The following is a 24,775-nucleotide window of genomic DNA, read 5'->3' as shown; positions in this document are numbered from 1 at the left end:
CCAAGTGGGTTTTTAAAAATGGATGGAAAGATGTTGCATCCACCTCGAAAAACTATCAGCAAGGTATCGATTTGTGCTACTGGCCAAAGGGTGTATCAGGATACCGTCTCTTGGAGAAGACGAAAAAGGATCCCACCGTGAAAATCGACAACACACAGCTGTCTACTCATCGATGCAAACAAAAACGGAGCAACTTCAGAACATATTCCGAGGTAAAAAAAAATCATGTAAATTTAACGATTCATCAAGCTAATGGTGGTTAATAACTTTAGGCCTTTCGTGAACAAAAAGCAATGGAGATACAATCTGATACAGAAGAATATGAGCCTCGGAAGAAATTTGAGAACTGACAACAGTGCTGCAGAGTTGTTCAAAACGATTCAAGCATCAAAATTAGAGGTTGAGCCAACAGCACCGAAAGTCGATACAGCTCCAGGATCATCATCGCACGTCGATCATGAATCTATTCAACAGCTCTTTGAGAGTAGTCCTCCAGCCGATGCTATACAACCCATTACTGATGAAATCTCAAACGTACGCAAGGAACTGGAACTTGTTCGATATGAGATGACAAGTCTTTCGGAAGGACAGGATACTACAAAAGTTCAGGTCACCCGATGTATCTCTCTGCTGTCGCAATTGAATGCCAAAGTTGACGTCTTGGCAGTTCAAAAACCCCCACCGGCTGAGCCGAGTAATCTTATTCAATTAACGAAAGTTACGTTGACACCAGTGCGTTGTTTGGATGAACTCGAAAGTCTGGAGCAAAACTCAAGTAACGGAGCATTTGTTGAGTCGATCGAGGAATCTCTAGGATCCATTCATGGCAAGGATCGTTACTTTGGTGATGGATGGACCGTTTGTTTGCAGATAGTGGCTTATTTCTTCGATAGACAATTCTTGATGGGATGCTCGTGGACCGGGACAAGCCGTAACAAGAAGAACGATGACGTAATCATCTCGAAAATTGCATTTCATAAGTATGTGAAAGTGATTGATTTGTTCTACCAAGTTGTGATCTATTCTGACCCAACGTTTGCTCTTACCGACTGTCAGAGATTCTTGCATCGATGCTTGAAAAATGCCAAACAGCGCTTCGAAGAGATTAAAGGAACACGAACCTAAGTAGCGAGAAAGTGCTGCAAGCGCAGTAGTCAAGATGGAGATACAGGACGATGTCGATACGAACCCCGATGTCCTTTTCATTGATCATGGTGGTGAAGGAGAAGGAGAAGGAGAAGAAGATAATTATGCTGTCAGCCAGGCGGAAGTTATTGTCGAGGAGTATTTGTTGCAAGAGCTACAATAATTTAATTGAAGGTAATACTACCTTAGCTTTTTTAAACTGTTTTGTTGTTGTTGCTTTAAACGTTTATTTTAAATTTGATATTTTAACGATTGCCATGTGGGTTTACTGTTTTAATATTGGTCATTTTAATTTCCTATGTTTTTTTCTTAATGCGATTATTTTTTGTCTGCTAATTCTTTATTTCAGACATGTAATCAGTACCTCACAGAACTATGATTTGTATGAATTAAATAAAAAGTTCATGAGATATGTATGACTTTTATTAAACTGAATTACAAACGTTCATTTGATGGCAGTGTGTGATGTAAAGGAATAAATACAGTTTCATTATAAACACTTACAGCAACTAGTTTACAAAGAATGTCTTTAACTTCAAAAGCTTTTGTTGATCTTAACGTGAGATTGCAAGATGTTTTAAACACATGAATGTTTGTAGACGGAAAAGGACTATCGAAAAGTTCTTCAACTGAATATAATTCTGTACCGCAAATTTCATCTGCGCCTGCGAATTCCATAGCAACAATGCGTCTATTTTTTGTGAGAAACCACTTATTAGCAAAATTGTTGTTCAAAGTAAAGTTTTCAGATAGTTTAATACAAGCAAATTTAAGTGGATCTGTTTTAAATGCATACATTAACAAAGGATAGGTTTGTTTTGAAACATTGGTAGAAGAATTTGAATAATTTCTTTCACTTATTCTGTTGATAATTTGATGCAAAGGAAGCTTTCCTGATCTAACCATCTTTTTAATGTGGAAAAAAATGGTTTTCGAACGGGTATGAAGAAATAGTTGATAGAGATCCAAATCGAGTTACTTCATCAATCACGTGAACTAAGTTGTGTGTGTTACTTGTAATTGAATTGAATAATGTATGATAGTTTGAAATGAACTGTTCGAATAACTTTTAAGCAACCGGTAGAAGTCTTCCGTAGTAATCATTAGAACAAATAATAACTGCACAGAACAACTTGATGAAATTTTGATAATGATTGTCATCAACAAAGTGCTTAAGGATTGCAACGCCAATATAATGAAGAAATGAAGCACATTCTTATGCTTTCCAATGGGTTAAGCAATCGATGCCACGAACTGCTCTGTGGATTTCAACTGGCAATTTTATTGACAGTAAGATGCCTGTCATTGCTTCAACTACACTACTTGGCCATTTTCTATCATCGGACTCGTTATGGCCATCTTTATACGCTATTAATAATCGCTTCATGATACCTAGATGTAACAGATGCAATGAATCAGAAACAATTACATCTTCTACCATATCAATCGGTAGCTGCAAAAGTGGTGTGGTAACAGGAATTCGTTTGACTTTTCCATTTTCACGAATTTTGTATACTTGATAATGGCCTTCATATTCTTTGTTACGGAATCCTGCGTCGGTGCGTTTCTTTGCTAAAGTTTGTGGAAAGATATTAGTACGAAGTAATGGTGAATGTTGGCCAATCGTGCAGCATTTGAGGCATCCATGAATAGAATTGAAGTTGACTGTACCTGTAGACATAAATTCATGTTTTTATATTTCGTTAGTTCAGAAAGTGAACATGATTTATACCTTTTACAAATGCCCTTGCAGGTGAGTCACAAATCATCGCCCGAATGTTCACATTTAATTTTATTCCATTTATATGAATGCCATTTTGCAGTATAGGTACAATTTCAGTGACAAATGGACTCAGGAATTGTTCAATCTTTTTTGGTTTGTTGCGACCGTAAAACATGCCAGCTATCATTGGTTTAACGTCAGGTTTACCATGGATATTAAACAGTATGGGCCAAACTTGATGTGCCCCATTCTTGAATATTGGTAAGCCGTCAATATTCACGTTTATACTAACGAAGTTTCTGCGAAGATACAAAATCATAAACATTATTGATAGTCATGACAACCAAAAGCTATTCGTGTTTACCGACGCCTTGGTGCCAGTATTCACCTCCTTCAAGGTTGATAATAGTAGGTTTGGTTCTTGGTGTACGAAGCAATCGTCTTGGAGAGTTGGGGAGGGTTCGATCATATTGAGAAAGTTTTTGCATTAAAGGCTTCATTGCATTTTGCGATATATTGAATTCTAAGCTCCAATTTCGAGGAAAAGTACTCAAACTCTTATCCTCATATGTATCGGCTTCTATCCAAACATCGTCCTGAGCTATTCCACGGTTTTCTGCATCCTGCAACTCAGAGTCAGATGCTTCATAAGTACTGTATTCTTCAATACATTCGTTCTGTACATCTAAATCGTCATCAGAACTATGTTCATCGAGATTGAACAGTGCCGGTAGATCCTCTGTATACGATGAGGTAACCTGTTCATCCGAGAAATCTTCCTGAAAACTCGAGGGCACACTTTCGCACACCTTATTGTTTAGATATTCATATTCACACCCAGTTCTTAGTTTTCGGTAATTATTCACTTTACGACGGTAATTTCCACTTTTTAATGTTTTTCTCAATTTTTCAAAAGAATCCATTTTTGTTAACTACGGCTGGAATCGAAAATGTCAAAACCGAAGTGCTCTCAAGGCGAATAATAAGCACTTTACAAACATGTAATGCCGCATTTGTATGCTTGTAAGCCAATATAACATCAGAGTTTACAAGCTCAAAACACTAGCCCTATATCTATCATTAAGACTAGAGAAAAAGTGCTCATATTGAATAATGCTTGTAGGCACTAGTATGTCCATATTATAACTTGCAAGTAATGCAAATGCAACTAAATGGTTCCTGAGCACTAATAATGTCTTATAAAGACCAATTCCTGACTTTGTTTTAATGCTTGTGGTTACTTGACTTGCCCAGTCTAAAACCAGCTTTAGATAGAGAAAGTATAGTTTGCTGTCTCTTATTACTCTTCACCGATGGCAGACACGTCGTAATGGAAATTTCGGTTGCGTTCGGGTGTAAAGCAAAAGGTTTAGACAGGGCAAGTCAATCGATCAAGTCAGTTGAATTCAACTGACTTGAACGCGATTTGAACGTGTAAACCATGCCATGCAACTAACTTGATCAACTCACAAGCATTGAAAAAAAATTGAACCAGGCTCAACTTTTCAAGCCAATTGAATTCAACTGAGTTGATCATTCGACTTGCCCTGTCTAAACCCAGCTTTATAGCGAATTCGTTTATTATCGGTCAGTGCGAAACCGAACTTTTTGTCAGTGCGAACCTCAACCTGAGCTAGGTTTTAAAAACAAACGAGCAAATTGACGTTTGTCAGAAAACAAGCAGACCCAATCTTGATACCCGATCCAGGTTGAAACTGAATAATAAACGTTATTAATCTCACCACAGTTTGTTGAGTTTTGTTGGCTTGATATGCCAAGCTGCGATATCACAGCTTGCAAAGTCAACCGACCTGTATGCTTGTTGATTTTTGTCTACGAAAATCAAGCGTGATTTTGGGCATTGGCATTTGATTTTTAGATTTTTTCTGTTCACTATTTTTACTCAAAAGACTGCTGAAGCCCTGCGAGACGCGCTCAAAAACGATTGTGGTTCTGCTAGTAAAGCCCGGCTTCTTGTATTCGCTTTCAAGTCACTTCTAGAGTCACATTTGAAATGGGCCTATGTCCAACACGTAAACAAACCAGAAAAAGAATTTTAAATTTTTCCGCCACTATTCAATTCATATTTAAGAAAATTGAATTATTTCAGGCATTTATATTGTTCAGAATAACAAAAGTAACTGTATCTCAGTATAATTCATTCAAAATATGCGAAAAGATTTCAAAAATATATGAAAATCGATAACAATTTAATTTCATAAATTAATTAGCCCTTTTATTAATCTTTCAATGGATGGGCCCTTTTTGTTAAGCCGTTGTGCTTGTCATCAAAAATGGTACGTCCTTTGCTAAGCCTTTTTGCAACGTTGAATACATTCAAAACAAATCATCGGCCCTGCCTCAAGCAGTAAATAAAATGAAATAAATGAATGGTTGGCCGTTTTAGCGTGCGGGCCTATTAATGAATCGAAAAATTTCGTTGATCGGGCGTTTCGAAAATCGAGTTATTTTTAATGATTTTTCTCGGTTATGCGGAACTTTTTTACATTAGTTGCTATCAAGCGGTGCTAATGAATGGTTTAAAAACCCGATTTGCTTACGTTTTGGACATATACCCATTTCAAATGTTACTCGAGACTTCTACGTCTGCGATCAGATCAGGGGTGAGTTGAATTCAATTCACTAGCCTAGTCGTCATAAAACAAATGTTAGGATATATGAAGCTTTGTGTGAATCTTGATATGAAATAATTCAGTCAATATGTGTTTCAATTTACCGAGGAGCCTTTGACTGCTGTTAATATATTTGCGGAGATTTATAAATGTGTTTTTAAAATTCAATAAAAGTCATCTAATGTTTTTCCAGGGATGGAAATTAACTTTTGAATTTATTTATTTAGAAATTAAACATGTTTGCATATTGTGTGGGCTGAATATGTCTTAGTGTTGCATGAACTGAAGTTGGGCGAAATACCCTGTGACGAGCTTGGAGAGCAAACTCTACACAGACCAAGCATGAACCATGAGAGCCGCCATCGCACTTGGCTTTCCATCTTCAGTGCTCGAAAAGGTAAGACGTGTTTCCGCAGACTAGCCAGCAACAGCGCTGGGTGATTCCTAGATGGCCAGTCGGAGCTCCACATTGGCGATCCTGCCAGGTTGTCTACTTAGGCAACAAAAAAGTAAGAACCTATTTCTTCGTTAAAAAAAAAATATATATATATGACAAAAGAATCACCCAGCAGCTACGAAAAACATAATTTTTCAAGTTGAGGTTATGTTTGGCACATGGTCTGTGGAGTCCAACGCAGGGGGAAAAGTGTGATGCCACATTTCCAGGCGGTTTGGGATGTCCGCTATATGAGCAAGCGATGGGTTTGATAAACGACTGTATGTCTACGTGGGTCGGGATGACCACAATTGATCGAATGAAAAGCGAATTGGGATAACCGCTGCGATGAACTACCAAATGGAAATTTTTACACCTAGCGGAACGGGATGTCCGCAGCTGGCAGCCAAAATGAGCGTGCAACTGTCGAAAAAAAAAAGCTCGAACGTAGTTTGGAAAGAAACGCACCCAAACATTTAACGAAATATTTCCTAATACCCCAATTTTTGGATGCATGTTACTATCTCTTACAGATACTGCGTAACGAAGCTCGGAAAAAAATGGCGTGCAAGAACAAATACATCTTGGCGGCGGACACCGCCGATGCAAACGGCGACAATATAGAATTGGCTCATTTCGTTGAAGTTCGCACGGATGAGACCGGTGCCTCGACCGGTGCTGAAGCCCCGGTTGAGGATCCCGAGTCAGACGAGGACAGCATTAGTGAGGACAGCGCTGGTGACAGCACGGATGATAGCGATGAGGATGTCAGCTCAATTCCAGAACCAACTTGCGGTACGGTGAATTCGAAAGGTAACCAGGAGGCTAACGCGGTCGTGAAGGAGAAATCAAGCGGAGAAACTTCGAGTTAACGGATGGAACGCATCGAGAGAGTTTTGTCGGATATGGCTACAGTCATGACACGATTGCAGTCATACGATCGGCCTTCGTCATCACGTCTTCAAACTGACACGAGCTGGAACGTACCGAGCACAGCGACCAACACGGAAGGTACACCGTCGACCATTCGTTGGGACAATATCAAGCCGTTCCCTAGTGGCGTCCCAGCCAACAAAATGTGGGAAGAATGGAACCGGTATATTGAAAATTTTGAAATCGCGGCCTCCTTGAGCAATGACCCGGTCAAAAGAACTTAGCTGCTGTTTCTGTCTATGGGACCGGACCTACAGGAAATCGTTCGAGCCGCCAAGCTGCGTTCTAACCTGGGAGATGCAAGTTGCTACAGAGTCTTTGTAGCGAACATTCACGATTACTTTCGGTCCATGACGGACACGGCCGCAGAGCATGAAGCGTTTTCTTGCATGAAACAAGAACGGGGTGAGTCCGCAGTGGCTTTTCACGCCCGCCTAATGTGCAAGGTACGCCTGTGCAACTACAGCGCTGAAGATCAGGATCGGTTCGTGCGAGCGCAACTCCTAAAAGGTTTGAGAAATAAGGAACTGGTTAAAATGGCTAGAACCTATGGACATGAGGTGAACTTCATCGTACAGGCAGCAACCCATGACGAGGCGTACGAAGCTGAAACTGCCCAACCGGCGGATGCCAACGTGTTCGAAGTGAGCAACCGCTATGACTCAAACCGCAAACCGAACAGGAAACACAAAGCTCCAAGCGAACGCGATGGCGAACCACCCGTGAAACGCCGTCAATATGATCATGGCCAAGGCCGACGTTCGCGTTGTACAAAGTGTTATCTGATGAACCACAGGAACGGTATTTGTCCAGCACTACAGAGAAATTGCAACAGTTGTGGTAAACGCGGTCACTTTGCGGCGGCCTGTCGCAAAAAACGTGTAAATGCTATCCATTACAAGCGAGAGGACCCAGGAAGTGACCTATCCGATAATGCACAGGAAGAAACCAAACAGGTACTTAAATGTTAAATCCTATTCACATGCCATTGAAATGGAAATCAATTAAACGAATAATACTATTACTACGTCGTGTTTTACTCCTTTTTAGTGTGTTAACGCTCTCTCCTTGGAAGACGTCTTGATTGGGTGTAGCTTGGGGTCATCGAGCCCGATCCGCTTTCTCATCGACTCAGGTGCTGACGTGAATGTAATTGGTGGGCAGGATTGGGAACGCCTGAAGCATGAATTTGACTCAGGCAAAGCAAAATTTAAAATGATTGAGCTACCCAATAGGGGAATACACGCGTACGGTACTAAGGATCCAATGCTTGTGGAATGCACGTTTGAAGCTAAAATTGTCGTAACATACGTCTTCAAACCCCCTATCACTGCTATCTTTCATGTTGTACGCCGAGGACTCAGGTCGCTTCTAGGTCGCTCGACAGCCAGCGACATGAGGTTACTTCAGATTGGGTCAACCGTTAAAACTTGTGAAACCTTGAACGACGAGGGAAAATTCCCGAAAATGCCAGGGGTCATGGTCAAGTTTAGTGTGAATAAAACGATCACCCCGGTGAAGAACGCGTACTATAACGTACCAGCCGCCTACAGGGATGGAGCAAGGCGCAGGTTGCATGAGATGAAAAGGCGTGGTATAATCGAAAAGGTTACTTCGGCACCCACCTGGATCAGCGGAATGTCAGCCGTTTCAAAGGGGAAGAACGATTTCCGTCTCGTGGTGAACATGAGGGCTCCAAATAGAGCCATTAACAGAGAATACTTCCGGCTCCCCCATATCGAGGAAATGAAAGTTAAACTTTATGGAGCGAAATATTTTTCGAAGCTGGATCTTAGCAACGCGTTTTACCACCTTGAGTTGTCAAAGGAATCAAGAGATTTGACAACTTTCTTAACCGAAGACGGCATGTACAGATTTACCCGCCTCATGTTTGGGGTAAACTGTGCTCCCGAGGTTTTCCAACGGGAAATGACGCGTATACTGAAGGATGTAGGCAACATAATCATATACATAGACGACATCCTCATATTTGCGCAGACGCTAGAAGAACTTCGACAATCTGTTGCAAAGGTTCTGCAAATACTGAGGGAGAATAACTTGACCCTCAATACATCGAAATGTGAATTCGATAGAACTAGGGTCAGGCTCCTTGGTCACGAGCTGGACGCTGAAGGCTTCCACATAGACGAAGAGAAGATCAACAGCGTGCGAAACTTTCGAGAACCGGCAACACTTTCGGAACTAAGAAGCTTCCTGGGGTTGGCTTCGTTTGTCAGCCCATACTTAAAGAACTTCGCAAACATTTCAAGCCCCCTATGGGCCATGACAACCTCAAAATCATGGACGTGGGGACACAATGAAAGGGAAGCGTTCAACTTAATTAAGCAGCAGTTCCTAGAAAGTACGGTATCATTAGGATACTTTTCTGAGAACGACAAGACAGTCCTATACACCGATGCGTCACCAGTGGCTTTGGGAGCTGTGCTAGTGCAAGAGAGTGATCGGCACACACCAAGGATAATTAGCTTCGCTTCGAAGGCTTTAACCACCACAGAAAGAAAGTATGCCCAAAACCAGCGAGAGGCACTGGGCGCAGTTTGGGCGGTCGAACACTTTTCTTTTTACCTTCTCGGGAGGCATTTCACACTGCGCACGGACGCGCAAGGAGTTGCGTTTATCCTGAACCGAACACGAGAAGAATCAAAGCGGGCCCTTACCCGAGCCGACGGCTGGGCACTCCGATTGAGCCCGTACAACTACGATGTGGAATATGTCCGTGGCCGGGACAACATCGCCGACTCCTCATCAAGGCTGTATTGTGGCGAAGATGAACCGTTTGACGAAGACGCAACCCCATGGGAGATCACAAACCTTGAGGCAAACAGCATAGAATTTTTGACGGAACAGGACATCAGAGACGCTACCACACAAGACGAAACGCTTCAAAAAGTAACGAGTGCTTTGGACACAGGTACGTGGACTAAAGATATGCGAACGTATCAGGCTATACAGAATGACTTGACCATGCACGACGGCATCCTTATTAAAACCGGCTGCGCCGTTATACCTCAGTCGCTCCGGATGAAGGCTTTGGAGGTCGCGCACGTAGGCCATCCGTCAACAGCTAAGATGAAGAGCATAATTAGGCAGCGTGTGTGGTGGCCCGAGATTTCAAAAGATGTTCAAAGATGGGTTGAAGCATGCAAAACATGTTCCATGAACGGGAAACCAGAAAAACCGACCCCAATGGAGCGTGTTTTCGTCCCAAGAACCGTTTGGGAAACAATAGCCTTGGACTTTAATGGCCCCTATGTCAAGTTCGGGGGTATTTCTATTCTCGTAATCGTCGATTACCGGTCTAGGTATCTCTTAGCTAGACCAGTAAAATCCACCAGCTTTGAGTTCACCAGAAAGGTACTTGAAGAGGTGTTCGAGAAAGAAGGCTACCCCAAATGCATCAAGACAGATAACGGGCCGCCGTTTAATGGCGATCACTATAAAAGCTACTGTAGTCAGCGAGGAATTATCACGGTTTACTCCACTCCCTTGTTTCCACAACAGAACGGGTTGGTGGAATCGTGCATGAAAGTGATAAATAAGGCGATGGTCGCAGCTTCGATCGATAAAACAAATTTCGTCGAAGAACTACGGGAAGCAGTTAATGCGCATAACGCTGCGGCGCACAGCATCACTAAAGTACCACCGGAAGAAGTCATGCTTGGACGTAAAATCAAGCGTAAGCTTCCTCTCTTGCGACACGGGAAAGCAACATTCGATGAGGAACTATTCGAAAAAACCGACCGAGAATCGAAGCTTTCAAGTAAACTTCGTGAAGATACCCGACGTGGTGCTCGGAAGTGCAGGGTAAAGCCTGGAGACATGGTAATCGTCGAACGACACATCCGCGCGAAAGGAGAATCTCGTTTTGCTTCTAAACGGTATACAGTCATTCAGGAAAGAAACGGCAGTCTTGTCCTCAATGACGATGAAGGGCAGGTATTAAAACGCCATGTTTCCCATACAAAAAAGGTATCTCCTTGGCGCAGCAGCAGTAAATCAGCAGACACCGAGCAATCCCGCCGGACTTCCACTAAACCAGCTGAGGCACCAGAGACAACACGAACAGTTCGTCAACCAGCAGACACCGGGAATATTTCAACCAAACCAGCTGGAACAACAGCGACAACGCGAGCAGTACGTAAAAGAAAAGCTCCTTCGCACCTGAGTGATTACGTTAGATCGATCGATAACAAAAGCACAAGATGATCAGTTGAGCCTTCGATTCAGCCAGCTACAATGAAATCAATATTAATAATAAACAATCATTTCCTTCATACCTAACTCCAATGGATTTCTTCCTGCAGTAATAAAACTTTTCAAATAAATCCGAAGAAAATTGCAAGTTATTTCACTTTGTTTTGCTCTGAGTTCAATTTCTGATTTGCAGGATTTGCAGACGAATGAAAAAATTAACAGCTGAACCCAATGTAAAATATATGGGCTATGACGCACGTGCACGGTAGGGAAAAAGTACCCAAAATCGAGTTATAGTTCCGAATACTACACGGTAAGAATTATGTACCCACTCATAAGAAGAAAAAAAAGATTTTGGAACCAAATCAATGGCTCGATCAATGGCCCATTTGCAAAAAAGGAATCTCAATAACTGATGAGCGAAACTACCCATACAAGAGTAAGGGAAACGCACCAGTATTGGTCGTGTTCCTATTTGACCACCTTTTTGATGGTTTCCATAATTTCAAGATGTTAAATTGCATTCAATCTCTTGGTACAAATCACATTCGTCGGTGCACTTGCCCTATTACCGATGATGTATATATAGAGAGAGGTGCTGCAGATTGTCAAATGCGGTATTAACCCAAACAAAATGGGTATGGTGAGTATTGAAAATCTCCGTAGAATTATAATAGCCAAGATAACGAAGTACCACGATTTGGCAGAAGAGTTGGAAATAGAACGAGAACTCAACAGCATGCATAAGGCAGATATTGGAACCCGTAACATTGTCTGACCGTTTCTGAATCATAATAACTGAACCAACTGAAGCAAACAAACTACGATATAAGAAAACCGGTGAACGAGATCCACAGATGTTAGGCTTGGTCGAGGGCTTAGTACAAATATAACCTGGGACAGTTGAAATTTTTCAGCAAATTTTGTTGTGAAGTGCCAGTACTCTATAATAAGTAAATTAAAGAGATTGTATTTCCATTTTATTCTGAGGAAGGGAGATGTGTGGGCTGAATATGTCTTAGTGTTGCATGAACTGAAGTTGGGCGAAATACCCTGTGACGAGCTTGGAGAGCAAACTCTACACAGACCAAGCATGAACCATGAGAGCCGCCATCGCACTTGGCTTTCCATCTTCAGTGCTCGAAAAGGTAAGACGTGTTTCCGCAGACTAGCCAGCAACAGCGCTGGGTGATTCCTAGATGGCCAGTCGGAGCTTCACACATATGATCCATTTGTTGTACAAAATATGCTACGTCCAACAGTTAGCAAACTCCCCCCCTCCCTTGTCACAACTTGCCACAAATTGTGCATGCCTTCCCCCCTCCGCCTTAAATGCTGCGTCATTTATGCATGGTCTCATGGAAAGCCGAATTCACTCTCCACCATACGTTATTAATTTCTTAAATTCAGTGTGCACCTTGTCACATTAGAAAGCGGATGAAGTTTACCGGACCTCAAGGTCTTGTGCAGTCTATAGTGGCAGAAAACTCATCTACTTCAATTGTAACATTTCTACCTAAGCGAGCTCTATCGTGCTCGGTTTCTTCAGCTACTTAGTCTTCGATGTATTCACATTTAACACAAAATTCCCTGCTACACGTTTCAACCTGGCGTACTGCTCATCAACCGCCTGGAACGTTCTTGCGACAAAGCCCACGTCGTTAGCGAAGCAGATGAACCGGCTGAATTTATTAAAGATCGTGACCAGCATGTTAAAGCCCGCATGCTTAATAAGGCTTCGTATTGTAATAATGTAATAATGTAACCCCCATCTAGCAGTACCATCAAAAAAGGGTACTCTAAGGCACTAAATGGTGAGATTAATCGTGAGAAATTTCCCTTTTCGCAAGCCCACCTTTGCCTTTAATTGCCTGGGATTGAGTAATGTGAAATAAGATGACTGTCTTCCAGGTTCCAACGACCGAAGGGACTTAATCGAACTGAGACTATCCGAGAAGATGAAGTAGTGGTTTACCGGAAGACAATGTATTTCATTTGATATTTGGCTGAATAATTGTAATTCAATCAGAACAAAAAGCAGAGAAAATCACCTTGATATATCTATCGCACTTTTTCTGACTGCAATTTGGAAAAGGTTAGATGGAAACGAACCTAAAATCGTTCCAAAGCGTATAATTTCAAGGGAATATAAAAAATATCCAAATTTCCCGGAACCGAACAACAATGACAAATCCCAACCCAAACGAATCCTTTGGCAAACCCCTCCGAAACCGACATTACCGAAATCCAGCGTTCCATAATTGAATCCCTCGGGCCAAATCCTTTAACCAAGTATACTGACTTTTTCCCTCCTGGCCTCTTTTCCTCTTTTCAGACAATCGCTGGCACTGTGCTTCGAGTGCACTCACCATTCCGCAATTGGAAACAACAGCAGCAGGATCGTCTGCAAATGTGGTTCACGCGGAGATTCCACGGTGGTGGTCACGATTTATGAGCCAAAGTAAGCACTCAGGGTATTAGCTTGGATTCAATTTCACACAGCGGTAGATAATCGTGCGAAGCAGTTGAGCAGAGCAGCGAAAAAAAGGATCTCCGGATGAATCGGTAAGTGAAGCATCCGCTCCGTTGAAACCAGTTAAATTGAGCATGTGTGGAATGGGGACTGAATTCGGAAAGCTTTAACTTGGCGCTTTTATCAGGTTTCAAAAAGCTATGTTGGAAAAAATCACAATGCCCAACAGTCACAACTCATCCGCAGGCGATTAACCGTTCACTCTTCGTTTTCAGACGGGGAACGGGAAGCTCTGGGGTGAGTCTGCTCAACGCCCAACTGTGGGCTGGTAGATGTACAGTAGAGTCGGTTTTTTACGCGGTATATTTTATTCGGATTTTTTCGCGGTCTGTCCAATAAAGCCGCGATAGGTTTTTAACGTTTTCACAAAACATATCCCCCGCGTAAAATCCGACTCTACTGTACTATGGATGGCGGCAGAAACAGCAGCAAAACATAATGAAAATGCCTGCCGACGTCGTCGGTTTAATTTGCTCTCATGAGAGATGTTAACAATGATAGGGGGTTGGGGAAGGTGATTCGCTGGATGAGGGGTGCAATTTGAGACTCGGAAATCAGCGACGTATTCAGGGAGTGTTTTGAACAGGATAAGTGTTGTCTACCTCGGCCCACTAGGGTATCCAATAGTCGTACTCTGGAGGAGTCATTATCCGGACAATGCCAAACTGCGTGATCGATGTCATCATAACTGGTTCTGCACCTACATACATTGCTGTCAATTAGGTTTATTCTGTAGAGATGTGCGTCTAGCGAGTAGTGGTTGGACATAAGTCTTGACGATACGCGAATGAATCCCCGACTTACATCGAGACCTTTGAACCACGCTCTCGAAGAAACATTTGGAGTAATGGAATATAATTGCTGCCGCTGTAACCGTGGCTCTTCTTTTTCTTCTATCCCTGAATAGATTATGCGAATAAGGGCGTCTATGTACCTGTAGTGGACATTAGTACTTCCTTTTCCTTAAACTTGTTGAGAACGCCTTGTCTTGCCTCAAAAGTAATCCTTGTTAAAGAGCTGATCTTCACACCAAAAAGGGCACCATTACGGAGCACAGTGTTGCCTAAAATCAAGATCAGAAATCAAAATCAGCTATCTTTCAAGATCAATATCACCACCAGGCACCAATATCATCGCAAGCCAACATAACCAACAAAATCACTCGTGATTTCGACCAATATCAGCCATGATTTTCGATTCCCAAAATCAACCAGCATCATAACAACCAAGATCAAAATTATCGAAAATCATAGGATTAGAAGACTAATTAGGTAAATTCAAGAGTCTGGAACAGTCCAAAATTCAAGTCAGCAATCTGGATGAATGACTAGTTCGATCTTCTTTTCTTTATTTAACGTCGGTCTCTGTTCCGCAATCTAGTGCCAATCACCGACGGACATCGATTGCCATCCATTGACGGCAATCGAATGTGCAGGAAGGCAGCTTCCACACCTGCGTAGGATATCGCAACCATTCAACACACATGGGCCGGGACCAACGGCTTTACTTCCCTTCGAAAGGAAGACGTGACCAGAGATTGTTAATGCCTCAGAAAAATCCCACCGACCTCGTCTGGGATTGAACCCAGACCCATCGGGGTGTTAGAAAGCAGTCACGCTTACCACTACACCACCGGCGCCGGCTACTGACCGATTAGTGCGATGAGTAGAGCAAGTCAGCATTCTGATTCGATGAGTAGAAGTGTAAAATTGACGTCCGTCGCCATTTTGAAATTCAAGAGGGTGGACCAAAATCCAATATGGCAGCCTCTAAACAGCGTATTTGCATCTTAACTCATGCAATGAGTAGAAGTGGAAGTCCGCTTTCAATTTGGAATTCAAGATGGTGGACTAAAATACAATATGGCGGCCTTCCAGCAGCGAATATGCATCCAAATCCTGGGTCTCTTCGGAATGGACTTGATGAGTACATCTGCTGTCCGGAGGTTATCCCTGACGCCACCGTATTGGATTTTGGCGGCGGCGGATGACGGTTTTTTTTTTCTTTGACTGTAATACCAAGGCATTGATTTTCCGTTTGGTGATTTTGTTACCTCAAAATCAGCTAAGGTTAAAATCAGCCTTTATTTTCTGCTTTTTGATTTTGCTACTCTCAAGATCAGCTAAGATGGCAAATATACTTTTGAATATAAAAACCAATAAATGATCCATAACAAATTTAAGAACGCTCCTTAAAAACACTCAAATGATCCATAAAACCCTAGTGAAAATCCATTTAAATGTGTGAATGATCCATAAAAAAAAATCAATATGGATCAAATATTTTCAGTAAAATCTAGCAAACCCAATGATAAAAATGTACCGCTAAATATCTTAAGAATGAGCATTGAAATTGTAAGAATTACCCATACACATATTGCAAATGATCCATAGAACATTCAGCAATGAACCTTAAACTAATGATAGTGATCCATAGAAAATCAAGTTTGCGCTCTTAAAAATAAAGATATGATCCATTAATTAGACACATACTGTTCATGTTTTGGACACTAACTTTTTGATTCTGTTCCATAAACCTTGAAATGATGTTCCAAGTTTTTTTTTAGTCAGTGCAAAGCGACGGGTAAGCGTCTAGAATTAGCTTCCATAAAAAGCTTCTATAATAATCTTCTTAACACTCTGAACACGATGCTTCAGGTCAAATGTGTAACAGCAAACTTGAATTGTTTGAAAGATCATAGCTCAGCTATTTATTGACGAATTTCAAATCTGCAACTTAAGACTTTAAAAATTTATTCGGTTTGAATAGGTTTAATAGGTTAATAGGTTGCATCGTGTTCGGAGTGTTAAGAACCATCCTAGGGCTTTTTTTCTCAGAAGATGCTTATTCTAGATGCTCGCCCATCGCTCCGCTCTTCTGACAAAAATAAACACGGGTAGAACAGTAAACCAGAGTAGCTACGCAGTAATGGAGCAATTTTTCAAGGTTAATGGAACAAATTAAAAAAAAATAGTGTCCAAAACATGAACAATATGTGTCTAATTTATGGATCGTGCCTATATTTTTAAGTGCACAAGCTTGATTTTCTATGGATCACTTTCATTAGTTCAAGGTTCATTGCTGAATGTTTTATGAATCATTTGCAATATGTTTATGGGTAATTCGTGCAATTTCAATGCTCATTCTTTAGAAATTTAGCAGTACATTTTTACAATTGTGTTTCTAAATTTTACATAAATTATGGATCGAATTGATATTTTGTATGGATCATTCCACTTTTCAAGAGATTTCCTGCAGTGTTTTATGGATCACTTGGATGTTTTTTAAAGAACGTTTTTCAATATTTTATGGATCGTTTTATTGATTCTAAGGGTGCATACTCAGGGCTGCCAGTTAAGATAAAATCAGCCGTTATTTTCTGTTTGTGATTTTACTGATCTCAAGATCAGCAGTGATTTCCGGCCGTTCCAGATTTTGGATTTTTCCCATCACTGACGGAACGTTAGGTTTGATCATTAATTGAATAATAATTTCGCAGTTCAATTTGTCCAATGCTCCCAGCTGGGTGAGGGATGACACAAACACAGCTATTATAAATGAAATTATTTTTGATTAATAAAAAAAACAAAACGGCTCTAGAAGCTGGTTACTTATGGAGTACCCACCATGATAAGCCTCCATGAAAGTTTCGGTTGAAGAAAAATGGACAACTTCCCCAGGAGTACTCGAAAAATGTTAGAATATGTCCAAAATGGTCGTGAGTACACGATCGCAAATGATGAATATACAGTTACCCCTCCATATATGCAGTGAGTGGTACCTTGCACCCTCCGCTATATCTCAGCTGTCCTTCAACCAATTGAATTCTGTAAATTACTAGTTTACGGTTGCCACTTATCACATACATGGTGACGTAGGACTACGTGCTCTTATATAGTAAATCTTATTTGTTAACTGCAGCAGGCGCTTGTTGTTTTGTGCAGGAATAGGAATTTAAGCGGGGAGCTTGATTCCGATCAATAGTGGTTCAGCTTCTTCCTGCTTCTATGGATGCTCATGTGGGCTGCAGCTCGCTGCTTGCAGGCAGCCTTTCATTGTGTACTAGAGAACACCACCCATCGGGACGCGGTGATTGAACAAACACCGTTTGGTGAGAGTGGATGGAATTCAACTTTGAAACCTGTGTTTTTTTTTCGTGTTGGGTATATTCATCACTGCGACCATTACTTTGATCTATTATGATATTCCCCGTTTTTATATTGCTTTATCAGTATTGTCGTTTGTGAAGCGACCGACATAGACTGACCAAAAGAATTTTCCCAGCCAGGTATTACATTTCGAATGAAATGTACTACTTGACTGCTACCTGCATTCCAAATATCAAAGGGTTCTGCAAGCCCCTTATCCAGAAAAATACGCCTTTTATTGAAGATTGCTGCACAAGAGCATAGCAGGTGTTCAGAGTCTTCCTTTTCTATGCCATAGAATTGACACATATCCTCTTGAAGTTTTCCTATTAACTTCAAATGATATTTAAATGGACAATGTCCTGTTATCAAACCAGTATAGACACTGAGATCTTTCTTTGATAATTCAAGAATTTTGCTATTCACTGAAATGTTCGGAATTATGAACCGTTTCGACTGCCTAGCAATGGAAGTGTTGTTCCAATTCGTCTCCACTTTCATTTTTTAATAGAACAAGCAGAAACTCCACAGAATGGTTCTGGTCCTATGAATTGCTGAGATGATCCTTGCCTGGATAACGTGTCGACTTTTTCATTCCCTTCAATTCCACAGTGGCCAGGAACCCAATATAGGTTTACTTGGTTTTGACAGGCCAATTTCTGAAGTGACATTGCACATTCCCATACGAGTTTTGCATTGCATGTTGCTGATTTTAAAGCATTTAATGCTGCTTGACTATCAGACGTAATGCCGATATTCGAATGTTTATAATTTCTGCGCAAGCATATTACAGAGCATTCAAGAATTGCTTGAATTTCTGCTTGGAACGCGGTTGGCCAGATATCTATCCCTGGACCAGTTACCCCTGCTCCCACACGGTTGTTCAATCATGAACCGTCTGTACAAAAAACAGTTGAACCTGGTCTGATGTTTGGTCCCCCACTTTCCCAAACATTACGATCAAATTCTGCTGCATTGTATAAACGATCGAAATTATATTTTTGCTCCATCCAGTCTTCATTTTTTAATACGAGAGAATCAATATCAAATATTTTTTAAATACTAAGGTGTCCTGTACGATCAAGGAAGTACTTTGTTCGATGAACCCTTATAGCACTCCTTTCAGCTTCTAATTGGATAAATTGATGCAACGGAAGCAGATAAAGTAGAGCATCTACTTTATCTCCATACTCGGTGTGTTGTTCATCGCAACAGTCATTGAGAGAGTAGCTAGTCTTTGCAGTCTCCCCAGCTTCTTCTGAGCCGATTTTTCATTAGTTTTCAGCCACCGAAACCAATGATGCGTAGGATATTTTGGGTCTTTCACAGGACTGACATCAAATGTTTCCACTATGGGATTTCACAAATTTGACAGTACCCTCTTAACTGGTCTATTAATTTATGGCCCATAACAAACTTGAACAACACATACGAACTTTACGGCTGTATTGCATATTTTACAGCTGCCGCTTACATCGCATGTGTTTGTTTTGCGTTGGTTGTAAGTGTGTGAGTGAAAAAGCAGCCCCTTGGGGTCTTACAATCGTCAAATAAATCCAGTGGATCATTTTTGGTTTAGGCCCCATTTCACAACCTGCTCTATATGTGAATTCCAGTTTAGTTTACCGTCAAGAATGACTCCCAGATACTTGACTGTTCGTGAATGTTCTAAAAAAGTTTCTTTCAATTTTAAGTTATTTATAGAAAATTTCCTTTTCCGTGTGAACAGTACAATAGTGGTCTTAGAAGGGTTTATATTCAACCCTTCTTTGGTGCACCACGACGAAACATAATTTAAAGCAGTTTGCATTCTAATGACATTATCAAATTTTCCTCGTACTATTATGACTATGTCATCTGCAAAGCCAATTATCTCGAAGCCCTTTGCTTCTAAGTTTTTGAGAAGTTCGTCAACTATTAAAGACCATGAAAGAGGTGAAAGAACACCTCCTTGAGGACACCCTTTTACAGCTCTAACTACTATGGATGAGCTTACAAGATTTGCTGAGATTTCTCTTTTAGAAAGCATCTCATTAATCCACCTAACGATGCTTTAGTCGAATCCACGCTTCAAAATATTGTTTTTCATGGAGTTATAAGATGCGTTATCAAATGCTCCTTCAATATCAGTTAAAGCTGCTAGTGACATTTCTTTTGATTCAAAAGATTTTTATAGTTTTGTGAAATCTGTGTTAGGGAAATCTCTTTTAACACGCAATTGGTGATAATTTTAACTATCAAAGCAATAGTTGCACATTCGTGCAATTTTCAAAAGTGACATTTTTAAAAACAATGAAGTCTTAAATTTAACATATGCGTAGAACTATATATGATCGATCGGTGAAAAAATAATTGAAATTGGTCCAGGAGCAGCTGAGTTATTAACGTTCAAAATCTTTCATAATTTCGTTACACGTTCCATTTTTGGTTTTCACAAAGTGTAACCCCATATAGAAACCACAGTCGTATGCCTACGTCAAAAAATCAACCTAATTGATTGAAGGACAGCCAAGAAACAACGATGGGTGAACAGTACCATTCACCACATATATGAAGGAGTTACTCTATTATCAAATATCAGATTATTAAATTTAAGATGAGAGATGCAAAAATCATCATAACTTCCACTTAAAACAGAACACTGATATGGTCTGCGCTCTGCTTCGTTGGATTTTTCGAAAATGTAGGGATTCTAATTGAAACTCGTTTGGGATTCTACAAGAATCCATCTGGGTTCCAGCATGAATCTCGTTCGATATTCGTTATGTATCTCATCTTGGATTTCACAATAATTTCAATTGGGATTCATAAATAATCCCATTTCGGATTGTATATCAATCCTGTTTGAGATTCTCAAAAAATCCCATTTTCATATTGAATTCTAAAAGAATTCCGTCAGAAATTCTACGCCCAACCAGCACACATGCTCTATTACAGTTTATACAACCTTTGTATGACTAGTTTTGGATGTACAGAAGTTTACTCAACACAATTCCATGAATTTGTGTTACTCAGTCAAAAACCCCCTACTAAGATTCCCCCGCACACACCTCTGTCCAGTAAGCAGTAAAAATCCGTTCTTTTTGCTACTGCCTCTTCTTTCACTCCCAAACAACACATCCATAACGAAAAAAAGAAACGAATCCGCTGAAACCTAAACCAGCAGGAAAAACAAAGAAAATTCTGGTTGTGGGTAGAGAAACCGGGAACCAAGAAGGGAAACGTTAGCATATGTTTTTCTGGTCCCCACTCAATCCGTAGCAGATTATCATTTTTCGGCGGCCTGGATCCTAAGGAAGATAATAAGCAGCACAACTGGGCTGGCAGAAAAAAAATGCCTGAACTGAAACTGGAAGTCTCTTGACTGTCTGAGGTCGGTCGGTCGGTCGCTCGTCGGCTTCCTGGTGACGGAGAAGGGGGTTGAAAAGCCAAAACAGACAGGGTGGAAAATAATCTTTTATTTACGAACAAGAGCTCTCCTCCCGACTCTAGGGTCCCGGTGGGGATTCATTCAAATTTATTTACATTTGTTTGGTTGAAATGCGCAATTGTTTTGTGGGAAGAATGGGTGTGTATGTTGACTAACAGCACCGTTTGAACTGATTGCTGTGACGAGAGCGAACCGAGATTCCTGAGAAGTGTAATCAGGCTTCCTTTTGATTTGGGCCTGGGTCGAAATGAAATATATTATATTGGGTTGATTTGCTGCTGGGATTCGAAATGAAAAGCCTAGCTGGTACTTGAATGGAGTGACATTGGCTGTGGTTTTGACGTTTCGAAAGTGACCGGGTTTTTCGACAATTGGGTGGGAAATTGGCTTTTCGTGAGCACTTGGGCAAGCAAAAAACGGTAAGTATGAATCATGATATACTGAGCGAGATGCTTTCTAAGACAAATAGCATCAAGTGTTAATTATGTCCCACCCGATGAACCCTTCAAATAATCAAATTAACTTCACTTTAACTAACATCAAAGTAAGGAATAAATTCGCATCATAAAACGTTCACCAAATCCCATTTCATCCACTTGACCCGCAACGCTAATGGCTCTTCTCGTGGCGGAAATGTGACAGTCTCCTGCTATGACTTCTGATCCCTATATGTCATGACCCGGTTAGCGGTTTTTCGGCGTCGGTCTGCCGATCGGTCGATCCGATGCTCGACCCAATATCAGACGTGGATTCACTTATATTTTTTCCCTCCGCAAATTCAATATGCCATAAATCTGCAAACGCAAGCTATCGCTCTTTTTGACACCCTGCCGATCGTTTTTGCTCCCGGCCGCCAGAACGCATTTTACTCCTCTTCAGCCCGTTATCGGATCCCAAATCCTCTCTCCGATGGCAAGTAGGTAGGTACATGGCGGTGGCCTTTGGAAAGCTTATTTTAGCGCTCAGAGCACTCCGCGTGATGTTGGCACAAAAAATAAACTCATCCATCCAAAGGCGAGAAAAAAGCACGATTTGAAAACATATAATTTATATGTAAATGATGATGACACACTAACGCATGATCCGACGCTTGTTTTTGTCGCACGATACGAAAGTGGTGTGGCTGTGTGTATTTGCAATCTGATGTATCCTACTTTCCATCAAGGCACGTATTTCTCTCATCCCCTCGGCAAATTTCCGAAGGGCATTCTTTTCTGCTTACACACCAACAAACCATGTGTCACACACTCATTCGCGTCGTCCCAAAAGTGCTAAGCTTTCAATTTTCCCTGATAGGAACCCAATATAGAGCACAGCTCTGAACGCACGGCAGACGGCGCCGGACAGGGGAAACGTAGAACGGACATTTTACAACCTACCGCACCGCCACTACTGTGACCATCACCACGGTAACCCACCTCGCAGAAGCGGTTTCGAGTGGGGCATATGTCAAATTTAAATCACGGAATAACAAATTACGTCGGTTGGGGGTGAGCCCCGATGGTGTAGGAAAAAGGAGGGAGTTTGATGGTTGAAAACGATGCCGGTTGCAGGGATGCCAGATTTGAAGACATGTGTGACGAATGCATCTTACATGTCATCAAATTTCAGAACCGTTTTACCATACATATATAAATTTCAAGAAGCATACAGTTGCAAGACCACACTAGTGGCATCTTGCTTCTTGAAAGCCATTTGCGCAGACTAACAAACTGCACAAAGTGATCTATTCGATGATCGAAAACATATGTCAGTGATTCACACATTTCACTGTTGCCAAGGATTTGTTATCAGGCAGCTGTTAACACCTTCTCCATTACATACGCTTGAACAAACTCTCTTAATTTAAATATCGATCACTGATTGGTGATCGTTACCATAAAGCACGAGAGAATGTCTCAACTTCAGATGTTTACCCTAGGTAATGTTGTATTCCGAATCATCCAAATAAATGAGAATCGTTCCAACCATCTACGAAGATAGTTAATCGATTTCAGAAATATCACACTCCAACATAAACCGCTAAATGATTCGTTGCCTGCATGATGCATGTCTTCATTTTGAAGACATTTCAAATCATGTGAAGACATTTTTTCCCACAGACATTTTGAAGACATTTTTATTTATTTATTTATTTATTATAATCTTAATTCATCTGACTTTTGGTTGTCTTAATGAATAATCTAAGTTTAAAAGGATGCTTAGTCAATCTATACATTCAGGACATTCTTCTGATAAAAACAGTTAACGGTACATTAAAATCGAAGCAAGCATAAGCATCATTAAACGCATTAGCCACGGCGCGGATAGGCTCATTCATCCCATACTGTCGGTTACGAGTCGCAAGATGAACGAAGTTACGTTGTCTCATTACTCTCTCAGGTGCGTAGAAGTAGAGCTGCCGAAGTAGTTGTGGGGAGTCAATTTCACCGATAATAATCTTAGCGGCAAAGACAGCTTGAGCATTACGTCGTCTTGTTTCCAGGGTATCAATTCCAAGCAGGCGGCAGCGGTCCCCGTATGAAGGCAAGTTAGATGCATCACGCCAGGGTAGATGACGTAGCGCGTAACGAACAAACTTCCTTTGTACACTCTCAAACTTTGCAATCCAGCAGGCCTGATAAGGGCACCAAACGACAGCACTGAACTCCAAAATAGAGCGGACCAATGAACAATACAATGCCCGCAGGCACAGCGGGTCACGAAAGTCTTCGGAGATTTTGAATATAAAACCAAGCTGTCTGTTGGCTTTGTTCAGGACGTCATTGTAATGGGGCTTGAACGTCAATGCACAGTCAAGAGTAACTCCTAAGTCTCTGACTTGACTAACTCTCTCCAAAATCTGGCCGGAGATGGAATAATCAAATCTGATCGGGTTCTTCTTACGGTAGAAGGATATCACATTGCACTTATTGATGCTAAGCGTCAAGTAGTTACGGGAGCACCAGCTTTGCATATGATCCACAATCTGTTACAAATCCTCACAATCAGCGATGCTATTGATGATCATGTACATTTTAACGTCGTCGGCGTAGAGTAGTCGGCATCCAGGTGGCAGTAGACGAGAAAGCTCATTGATAAACAACGAAAACAAAAGCGGTCCCAGATTACTTCCTTGTGGAACACCGGAGATGTTCGTGAATACTTCAGATTGCGAGGCGCCAATCTTAACGCAGAGCGAGCGGTCTGTGAGATAAGACGTGAACCATGAAATCATGGAGTCAGAAACGCCAAGTTTTTCAAGTTTGACCAGTAATATGCAGTGGTCAACTCGATCAAATGCAGCCTTCAGATCAGTGTAAACGGCGTCGACTTGTCCACCAGAATCCATGGTCCGAACGCAAAGTGACACGAATTCAGTCAAGTTTGTCGTAACTGACCGCTTTGGATAGAATCCATGCTGAGCCGTGGAAATGTAGTTTTTGCAGGAACTGAAAAGTGCCTCGTTGATGATAATCTCGAACACTTTGGAACAGCAGCATAACGATGTGATCCCTTTGTAGTTCTGGACATTCCTTTTGTCACCTTTTTTGTGCACTGGGAACATGTACGAAAATTTCCATGCCTTAGGAAATTTG

The 24,775-nt window shown here is 41.2% G+C and overlaps 2 protein-coding genes and 1 pseudogene across 2 annotated transcripts in view; 2 read left to right on the top strand and 1 right to left on the bottom strand.

The window, feature by feature from the left end:
- Positions 1–567: 567 nt before the first annotated feature.
- LOC135714966 (uncharacterized) lies at positions 568–1,209 on the top strand (annotated as a pseudogene).
- A 1,170-nt stretch (positions 1,210–2,379) lies between these two features.
- LOC135714965 (uncharacterized) lies at positions 2,380–6,454 on the bottom strand. The gene is made up of 5 exons (XM_065238368.1): positions 6,437–6,454; positions 3,230–3,648; positions 2,879–3,189; positions 2,470–2,817; positions 2,380–2,405 (listed from the first exon to the last, which is right to left on the bottom strand). Exons 1-5 carry the CDS (start codon positions 6,452–6,454, stop codon positions 2,380–2,382), a joined length of 1,122 nt encoding a protein of 373 aa, XP_065094440.1.
- A 7,146-nt stretch (positions 6,455–13,600) lies between these two features.
- LOC135714943 (dipeptidase 1) overlaps positions 13,601–24,775 on the top strand; it is a 237,002-nt gene continuing 225,827 nt past the window's right edge. The window contains exon 1 of the mRNA XM_065238351.1: positions 13,601–13,651. The gene's annotated coding sequence lies outside the window, so the exon portion shown is untranslated. The remainder of the gene's footprint in view (positions 13,652–24,775) is intronic.

The sequence above is a fragment of the Ochlerotatus camptorhynchus genome, unplaced genomic scaffold (genome assembly GCF_037179485.1).
Source record: "Ochlerotatus camptorhynchus isolate MF236.1 unplaced genomic scaffold, CSIRO-AGI_Acam_v1.1 ptg000767l, whole genome shotgun sequence".
NCBI lineage: Eukaryota > Metazoa > Arthropoda > Insecta > Diptera > Culicidae > Ochlerotatus > Ochlerotatus camptorhynchus.
This window is presented reverse-complemented; position numbering and strand designations above follow the sequence as displayed.

What these genes read in the sequence shown, in the direction of transcription:
- LOC135714965 (XM_065238368.1), bottom strand. An exon ending in TGCAAGGGCATTTGTAAAAG is followed by an intron (nt 2,818 to 2,878) that starts GTATAAATCATG and finishes TTATGTCTACAG; the next exon opens with GTACAGTCAACTTCAATTCT. An exon ending in CGATGATAGAAAATGGCCAA is followed by an intron (nt 2,406 to 2,469) that starts GTAGTGTAGTTG and finishes TGAAATCCACAG; the next exon opens with AGCAGTTCGTGGCATCGATT.